The sequence below is a fragment of the Gymnodraco acuticeps genome, unplaced genomic scaffold (genome assembly GCF_902827175.1).
Source record: "Gymnodraco acuticeps unplaced genomic scaffold, fGymAcu1.1, whole genome shotgun sequence".
Taxonomy (NCBI): domain Eukaryota; kingdom Metazoa; phylum Chordata; class Actinopteri; order Perciformes; family Bathydraconidae; genus Gymnodraco; species Gymnodraco acuticeps.
This window is the reverse complement of record NW_022991165.1, coordinates 166,747-176,895: the sequence shown is the minus strand read 5'-3', so window position 1 is coordinate 176,895 and position 10,149 is coordinate 166,747. Positions and strand designations below refer to the sequence as shown.

Genomic DNA, 10,149 nt, shown 5'->3' with positions numbered 1-10,149 from the left:
CGACTCGAAGCGGAGGGATCTAGATCGGCAGGAAGGTGCACATAATGCTGCACATTATCCCTTACGTAGCAGCCATATGAATATTATGGATATTGTTTCAACAGTTCAGGTGTTTAACAGCCTTATTGCCTGTGGGATGAAACTGTCATGGCTGTCTTAACATCATAGACTCAAACATGAGTATATGATAATTATTGCAGATTATAGATTATAAATAAATCATTTAGGGACAAGGGGGTGAGATTAAATAAATTCTTCTCACTCCTTTTCGAACACTAGATGTGGCACTGTTTATGTTGCTAATGCTGTTGTTGTAAATGTATTTTTTTTGTTTTGATTTCTCTTACATGACTATGCACTGCAACATTTGTTTTGTTTTGTAATTATTTATTTTACTTGTTGGAAATAAATGTATCAATAAAAAAAAATCAATCAATCAAAACATGAATTAGCTTCTAGATAAATCACACACATAACTCATCTCTACATATTAAAATGTAAAACATCACAATACAAATGCTTAAGAAAACATCTCTGAGCTCATTATGTTGAAACCAAAGATGCAGCGACTCCTATTGGCCCACATAAAGCAGCGTTTTAAAACATTTCAAACTGAGCACGTTTTGGTCCTTTTATATCAAATGATCACGATATACTGATATGATAAATGAGGTTACTGCATCTCTGAAAAAGTAAAAGAAAAGCATATGTAAGAGTACAAGTATGACTGCAGTGTTTAAACAGATAGAGCTTTCTTCTGGCAGATCCATTGTTGTTTCTCTTCACAGCTCACTGATGACCATGGTGGGCTGTTCCGGACAGAGAGTGCACAGTGACCCTCAGTAGGTTTTCCTATCCAGGAGCTGAGGGGAAAACAGGAAGTTTAGATAAAGGCTGATAGATGTTTATGGTTCAAAGTGTTTAGTAACGTGTCTCTTACCTATCAGTCAGATCACTTCCATCTGCCCACTTCCATTTCCCGTCTTCAACTCTCAGACCAATCCAGTATCCGTTAGTTGCTGAACTAACTGGCCTATATATATTGATCATGATCTGACAGCAGATAGAAAGTCATCAGGTATTTAAACATAATACTTGTTGTGGAAATATTTTCCAAGGCCCATAACTTTGACCCAGTTTATCAGTTCAAACTGTCCTGACTGAGCACACGCACCTCGTAACCTTGGCTGCTGTGCTCTCAGTGTTCTGTCTCCCTGTTCCTGCCTGTTGACGTCAGCTGATAGAGGTGTTATGATTCTATGTTCCTGCCTGTTTGCGTCAGCTGATAGAGGTGTTATGATTTTATCTTGTTATGCAGCATGTTGAAGATGCTCTCAGAACTAGTTAAATACAGGGGTCTGAGGTAGAGTTCTTTAGAATTGACGTGGCAACCCACCCATGCAGTCTCACCGGGACTGCTGTGATTTGTGATGTGAACGCTCCGAAACTCCAATAAATCATCAGTGTTTTGACATCAAAGCTCCTACCGTGTCTCCTTCCTGAGTCGGTGACTCCCACTGCATTGCTACACAGAAGTTTCCCTTACAATACTCAAATCAACATGTTCTGAAATAGATTTAGCCGAAGTTGGGAAATTATTTGTCACAGCAGCAATGTTTTCAGGCGATCTTAAAATCTTTAAAGGTGAGGGGACAAAGTATAAACATCATAAAATTAAATAAAAAATAAAAACAATAAACAGCAGCAAGTATCTACAGTAGAAAGGACATGAACAAAAAATAATACTCCTAATGAAGTTAGACTGTTCTATAAAATACCCATATATTACAGTAGCAGAAACACAAATATACGATTGTATATAAATTACAGTTGTGTACATTAGCTGTTGTGCAAAACGTTATGACTCAAAGTGTGTCCCGACTTACAGAAAATACTTATAATTTCATAATTGTACCTTTTCAATTAGACTATGTGCAGCAGCCAGATCTGCGTTAAGCGCTCTGCAGTATTCTCGAGCTTCTTCCCAGGTTAACAGCTCTGTAGCGTCAGGGTGTTTCACCGAGTAGCAGCTCGGCCCGTAGGGTATCCAGTTCTTCTCACATGGTCGACACTGTCGACACTGTGCCACTGAAACAACAGAGACCAACCCATTATCCACATGACTGCTTTGTAATTGTGATCATTATTACCTATCTACCAATCTTTAACTTCCAATATGATCAAACTTCAAAAACCATTGGACAAAGATTTATTTAATAATGGCTATCAGCACACACACTGCTATTGGTGGAAAATACAGTGAATAATAGACACCTCTGGCCTAAGTAACGTAACTGAACAACATGAATTAACAGTTATTAAAGATCAAAAAGATCTGATTTAATATTCACGTATTTAACCTTCATCCCTATTTTAGTTTTATATATATATATATAGAAATGTTATTCATTGGGATAAACCCCTTGAGATGCACCATCTCGTTTTCAAGGGGGTCCCGACAATAGCAACAACTTACAGACATAAACAAAAAGACAAAATGCAAAACATGACACACAAGACAAACAACATACAGTCTGTTAAGTACAATTCAAGCAATGCACACAATCATTACAATTTGAGACAGTCAAACAAATCGGTTTCATCAATATCAGTTATAATAAGTACAGACCAGTTGAAAGTGAGATAACAATGCATGTTTAAATAAACCCAATGATGCAAGAGATCTAATAGCAGCAGGTAAAGTATTCCAGTCTGTTGGGGCTTTAAACATGAACGCTCTTCTGCCAATCACTTTTTTTGCAGAGGGGACAGAGAAATACATCTGAACAGAATGTCAGATAATAAGACTGTTAAATAAATCTCATGTTTACTTGTGTTCACAGCTCACCTGGACGCATTAACATTGTATCCTCAGGGCCTTCTGATGCATTCACAGCTTCACTCCCATTATGTTCAGCACGCATGAGGAACCATTTCACTAAATGATGGAGTTTCAAACACAACAATGTAAAATCAGTTGCCGTCACGCAAAGAATCAGAGCAGAAAAGCAGAACTAAAAACACACGGAGAAGTGTATCATGCTGACTTTTTAAAACGAGATTAAAGACCAATGTGACAAGTTCAAATCTGCTTCTTATAAATAAAACATTTGTACATGTTATTGTTGAAAATGGAGCACATGTTGTATTTAGTACAATAGTTCATCATGTGTGGTTAACATATTGATAAACTACAAGCTTCTTCCTTAATTTACTCTCCAAAAATCCCCAAATATATTAAATAGTCTCTCTATGTTCAGCAGAGTTGATCAATTATCATTTTAAAGATTCAATCTTATATGAATTTGGATATGTAAAATAATTTGCTACAAGGGAGTGGTCTAGCCTCAGAAGCAACTCACGCATACAATAATAATACGTTTATTTATTATAGCACCTTTCACAGATAGAATTTCACAAAGCGCTTCACAAGAAAGAACAAAAGTTAAAATGAAGACCACAGAAACATGAATACAATAACCATCATTATTATAAATGATACATTTTATTATAAAATAAAGCTCATTTCAACAACAAGGCACTTTAAAGTACTGTTAAATTATTAAAGGAATAAACCATAATGCAAAACAAACACATTATATAATGACATTTAAACTAGTGATATCAATCGATACAACGTTTTAATCACGATATTCACTAAAACGACTAATCACGATTAACCACAAGTTAAACTTCTAGTATTTACTTGTATTTTGGAGGTTAATAAAACAAATACATGTGTGGTGTTGTAATAAAGAAATGTGTTTAGAGAAATCAGAGGGTTTCTTACTTTATTGTAACATTTAGCTAAAGCAAAAGCTGCTGCTGTGATTGCCCTCTGTGTAATGCTCGTATGGTAGTATACTGAAATGGCAGTTCTCATATTGCAAGCACTAAGAATTTGATCTGTTTCTACAGTGGTCACCCTATATCTCTGTGCAATGATTCAGTGAATGCCTTTCCTCTGTTTTCACCACACAGAGTTCTGTCAGGAAGACAGGGTCACATTTAGTAACGTGAGACATTTGCATATTGTTTTACAATAGATATTGTCAAGCTTATTTATCCTCGTTGATGGTTCCTGAACATACCTTCACCCTCTTTGCAGTACTCATTGATGCTCCACTGAGCTCGACTGACGTTGAGCTCATTCCAGTTCCTCTCCATTTCTTGTATTTGCTTTGTCAAGCCATCCTTCTGTGATGTCAGCGTCTTGATTTCTGCAGTCTGCTTGGCGTTGTCTTCAGAAAGTTCAGAGGTAACAACAGAGACAGACAGAGGGAGGTGTTGGGCTGTGAAACTTCTGTTTAAATGTTCTTAACAGACATTGAAGAATGGGTTCACATGTTTGAATCCATCTTGAATCAATAGTCAAGTGCTCATATGAACACGTGAACAACTGCCTTGTTTAGTGCAAAATTATATTCTAAACTTTACCTGAAGATTATGGGAAGTTCTGCAGTGCGTTTGTTATCTCAAGTACTTCAAGTATCAAACACTGAAATACCTCTTTGCACAGAGCCAGTTTGAACATCAGGAAGGATAAGTCACGGAGCTTACTGAAGAACAGGAACAACTTTAAACTGCGGCTTTTTGCCCAATTAGCAAAACAAGCAAACACCTTCACACACGCTTCACTTTCACGCCACATGGCAGCTTCCTATTGCAACATGTGTGGCAGCGAACGAGAGGGGAGATGTTGGATCGACACACAGAGTTACAGAGCTTCAGGTCACATCTAATACAAACTGTTGAACTGACATTCACTCAGAAGATACTCACAGTAGATACGGAGACCCATGATGGCTAACAGTATGATCCAACACACTGCTATCGGAAGAACAAACCTCAAGCCTGAAAAACAAGCATTCAGTTAAAAAACCTAAACAAAGGTTTCAAAGGTTTTAAAGTCATATACACAGATACAGTTTAGTCTAAAAACTGAGGTCGCAAGTTGGTTAAAACATTTAATATATAAACATCTAAAATACTTAAAACATAAGTACAAGCTCAGGAGTTTAGTACATACTTTAGCAGGCTAAGCTAATGCGTTTAATACATAATAAACACACCACAAAAATAGCTTAGCAATTGTAACCATAGTCACTATCTCACTGTTTTACCTTTATGTTGTTCTTTTAAACGTGTTAACAGTATTAAATAGTGAAATGTGTTGATCATGCACCTGGAGGGGATGCCTTTGTATCCACGGTGCCTTCTGGGGCAGATCCTTTTTTGGTGTCCTCTGAAAAATATAGACGTAATGTGTTAAGTTTTTATGAAGTTTATCAGAATCAGAAACAGTTTATTACCAGGTAGGTTAACACATAGGAGGAATTTGACTTGGTGTTGTGGGACATACATTAAAATTAAAATAAAACACAGATAAAACTATTTTAAGAAAACTATAATAACATACATTTTTCTTTTTAAATACTAAAATACATATATTTTACATGTAAAACTGCTTGAGCAGTATTTACATTGAATATGTGTTAAGAACCTTACAGACACTTGGACTCAAACGCACGACTCAAAAGAGAGTTTGTTCAAAAAAAGTCTTTACTTTGTAAAAGTATAAAGTTCAAACAAAAAATCACTCCTGAGAGGCAAAACATAGTAAAGCAAATTACAAACTAAATACAATTGACTATGGTCACAAAATACATTAATCTCTTGGCGAAACAAGCTGGCTCTCTAAATGGCACAAGGCACAAGACGAACTGGCAAAGGGAGACAGGACTATTTATACATGAGGTAAGGGGGAACAGGTGGAAACAATCAGGGGCGGGGCAGACGCTGACGATGGCGGGAAAACACACAAAGGGAGGAAGTAAGGGGGCCTGAAATGAGAGACAAGAGGTACGTACAAAATAAAATAGGAAGTGCAATGACAGGACTAGACAGGTGAACAAAAATACTTGACTAAACATAAATCTAACCTGGGCTATGAACTAAACGTGAAACAATAACATGAACCTGATTAACATGACAAACAATTTAGCAGACATGACGGGATGTTACAATATGGTTGAAATCGCAGAAATAGAATTGTAATACATTATGTGCAGTAATGAAAAACAAGACATTATTATTATCATTAAGTATACATTGTGTGCATTGATGTGAATTTAACTCCCAATATGATCAAACTTCAAAAACCATTGGACAAAAGATGGATTGTATAATGGCTATCAGCAAACACACTGCTATTGGTGGAAAATGCATTGAATAAAAGCGGCCTCTGGACTGAGTAACGTAACTGAACATGAATGAACAGTTAATATAAAATAAAAAGAGCTGATTTAATATTCACATGTTTAACCTTCATCACTATTTTATTTAAATAATATGACTGTTGAATAAATCTCATGGTTGCTTGTGTTCACAGCTCACCTGGACGCGGTGCCTTTTTATCCGCAGGGCCTTCTGGTGCATTCACATAGTCAGCTTCTCCTGTGATTTCCTCTGGAAGATAAACACATACTGTTTCATCAGATATGCAGCTTCCCTCCCATTATGTTCAGCACGCATGAGGAACCATTTCACTAAAGGATGGAGTTTATAATCAAACTCAACGATGTAAAATCAGTTGCAGTCATGAAAAGAACAGAGCAGAAAAGCAGAACTAAAAACACACAGAGAAGTGTATCATGCTGACTTTTTAAAACGAGATTAAAGACCAATTAGACAAACTCAAATCTTATAAATAAAACATTTGTTCATGTTATTGTTGAAAATGAAGCACATTTAGTATTTAGTACAATAGTTCATCATGTGTGGTTAACATATTTTAAACTACAAGCTTTGCTTAATTCACTCTAAAAAATCCCAAATGCATTAAACATGATGTCTCTATGTTCAGCAGAGCTGATCAATCATAATTGTAAAGATTCAACCTTAAATGGATTTGGATATTTAAAATAATGTGCTGCTAGGGAGTGGTCAAGCCTCAGAAGCAATTTACGCATATATGGTCATAGATAGTAAACCATGTTGGTAAAGGCAAAGAAAAACATATCATAGGATATATCTTAGACACACACACACACACACACACACACACACACACACAAACTCTGGAATATTCTTTAATTACCCATATCCTCGATTATGTTTCCTTTGGTCCTGAACAAAGTCCTGCTGCAGTCCTGATGAGAGCGTCTCTCTGATGTGACGGTTCAGTAGACTTCTGCTTCGAGGTGGAGATGGCATCTTTTTAAATCATGTCATGTTGATACTTCCCAAATAGTCTCAACCGGAACTTGAAACAAGTTCCCTTTCACCGGGTTTTAATAGAGTCACACGTCCAACATATTGGATTTCCTAATACAATAATCATATTAAATGCAATTTGAACATCTCCATTGGATTCCTAGGCCCCAAAAACGTATGTTTAGTCACCAAAATAAGGTAAGATAAGATAAGAGGTACTTTATTGATCCCAAATTGGGAAATGTTTGCGTAGCAGCAGCATAAAAAGACAATACAAATTAAAAGACTAGAAAATATACATGTTGACTACATGACTGCATATTGAGGCCTGATCTCCTTTTGCCTAATTTTCATAAAACATGTTACATCATCGTGAATAAGATGTTCCTCCTGACTTGATTAAAGCCTACTGATGTTTTCAAGAAAAAGACAAAAGCAATGTTCTGCAGCACATTTAATCACCGTTGACAACAGAGTAAAACACGACATTGCTTATAGATAGGGATAAACTAAGATAGCAGTTAACAATCAGCTACACAACTAAATACATCACAGCACTTATGGAAACAGACTCTAGAACATTCCTGACGGACTCCAAAAGTCTGACTTTATACAATCAACCAAATAAATAACAAAAAGGTCTTATTGTTGAGTAAATAACAGTGTGTGGTTTAGAAAATAATACAAAATTAGAAGGAAAGAACGATGAAACAATACAGATTTCAATATTCTGAGCCCCTACTCTCTATAACTGACGGCAACAAAAGGGTTTGATTATACAATTAAAATAAAGAAGTAAAAACAATAAGTGTGGCTTGATATTCAGTTAGAAAAAGGTTGATAAACGCAGTGAGAATGGATCTGCGGAGAGCATTTCTCCTCGATCCCATCGTCTATTACAGGGGTGCCCAACCTTTTTTGAACCGAGAGCTACTTTTAAAGTTGCCAGTCTGCTGAGATCTACCAGTCCAAATAGAGAGGCGTAGCCATTACTGACAGCCTACTACCAGGTAAATACACACTTCTACTTGTATAAACCTGACCTTTGTACGATTAATACTTCATCAAATACTGCAGATCCTTTATCTTACCTCTTTCTAATCTACACACATACAAGTATTTAACTGAAGTTACACAACAGTGTTGTTGATCCAGAGTTGGAGTTTATTCACACGTCACTACAGTGGGTAATGTTTTCAAGAAACATTGAACAGTGCTGCCACATATGACACAGGACAAAAGAAAAGACTCTGAACCCTTTCTTTGCCATTATATAAAAATAGTGTTGCTACAAAAGTATACATTAGGCTTACTAATAAGACAACTCAGATCTGAAGCTACACAGGAATCTGCTGCCAAAGTGCAATAAAAAAGACAAAATTAATAGAATCAAACCCTTTTTTTGTTGCATTTTAGTAGAATATAAAAAGAAATGCCTTTAAAATAGGATGCAAGCAACACTAGTTTCTTAACCTGAATTGATAATAGACTATAATCAATTTAAGTTTGCATTCTTATACCATTTTGTACAATAATTATAATGAATAAGTTCAAACAAACTCAAACTTAAAGCTGATTAATAACGGTATCTAACTTGAGTTTTTATCATATCAAAAACCTGTTGAAATGGTACTGTTATTTTTATTACGCATCGGCAGCCTCCAGGAATGTTTCTTTCACAACTTCGCCGTCTTTGAAAGACTTCATGTGTTTCGCAATAACGTGACTTGACACGATAAGATGCTCTGGAAGCAGCCTTGCTCTTGTTGTTGGGCCTGGTGAAAATGGACTGCTGTGCATTTAGCCGTCCTTTCAGGCCCCTCCCCTTTTGGGAGCGTAGGGCAGAATTAGGAGGGAATTCCGTCTCGTAGCGTTTGTGCACTGTTTTGAAATGCCGCTCCTAAATTACCCTTCTTCGATAAAGCCACGCTCGCATTGCAGATGGACTTTGAATTGGAATAGATACAAAAATAATCATCCTCCCACTCGGAGTGAAAATTATATATGTTTTGCTTCTGCCATAATTGCGGTCTTGTGTGTGTGCGGACTGTCACTCCTGTTGACACGGACAACGTTAGCGAACTAGTGCACTTGCCCAGCAATGCCCACTGCTCACCAGCCACGCCCCGACACATGGGGTCACGCCGGCCAATCACAAAGCTTTGATGCGTTCAAGTGCATTATTCTGGCACAGGAAGATTATGTTACAGGACATTAACGATAAAACTGAATATTGTTGTTCTATTTTTAGACACATCTCGCGATCGACTGGGAATCTCCCCGCGATCGACCGGTCGATCGCGATCGACTGGTTGGGCACCCCTGGTCTATTACCAACGTTCAGGGAGATCTATTCAAGTCAATGGGACTCCCTGATAGTTGGAAATGTACGCTATACCTGTTTGGTATTTTGAAAAAAAAACGTCACAGACATTTTTTGTATGCAATATATGTTTCAAATATAGCATGATAGGTCCACTTTAAAACCCAAAAATGAAAACCAATGACATTTTCATCAGGTACAGTTGTACTTCTTGAGTGCTAAAGAGCAAACGTTTGCATGTATCGACAAAACTGAACATTTATGGATGTTGTCTTGGGCTTTGGGAAACTCTGAAGCACATTTTGTTCGACATCTTCTGAAACTTGATAGAACAAGTGAATTAAATGAGAAAAGGATCAATGACAATCAAACGTATTGTTAGTGGCAGCCCTATATGGCAGATTATAATAAATACAAAGCTTCCTTTCAGTTTAATTCCTTACTGACAGCAGAGGCACAAATACATACATGAACCTTAAAATTAGCAAACAAGGGCCTCTTTAAGAACTTGCTGTGGTCAAATTAATCATAATTTGACTTCATCCTTCCTGTGAGCAATCAGTGAAAAGCTTCCCTCAATCAAGTGTTTTTAAATGACGTAATATCAGACA

At 36.8% G+C, this 10,149-nt stretch overlaps 1 protein-coding gene across 4 annotated transcripts; it reads right to left on the bottom strand.

The window, feature by feature from the left end:
• Window positions 1–404: 404 nt before the first annotated feature.
• On the bottom strand, window positions 405–7,226 carry LOC117560658 (asialoglycoprotein receptor 2-like). Of its 4 annotated transcripts, none has more exons than XM_034237593.1 (9): window positions 7,100–7,226; window positions 6,397–6,468; window positions 5,186–5,245; window positions 4,783–4,854; window positions 4,092–4,262; window positions 2,849–2,938; window positions 1,916–2,088; window positions 941–1,053; window positions 405–863 (listed from the first exon to the last, which is right to left on the bottom strand). In XM_034237593.1, the coding sequence occupies exons 1-9, from the start codon at window positions 7,101–7,103 to the stop codon at window positions 737–739; spliced, it is 882 nt and encodes a 293-aa protein (XP_034093484.1). In that variant the 5' UTR covers window positions 7,104–7,226; the 3' UTR covers window positions 405–736. The 4 variants fall into 4 exon arrangements, with proteins under 4 accessions (XP_034093484.1, XP_034093486.1, XP_034093488.1 ...); XM_034237595.1 differs by having other exon boundaries at window positions 4,092–4,241; XM_034237597.1 differs by lacking the exons at window positions 6,397–6,468; window positions 7,100–7,226 and adding an exon at window positions 5,668–5,732.
• Window positions 7,227–10,149: the final 2,923 nt, after the last annotated feature.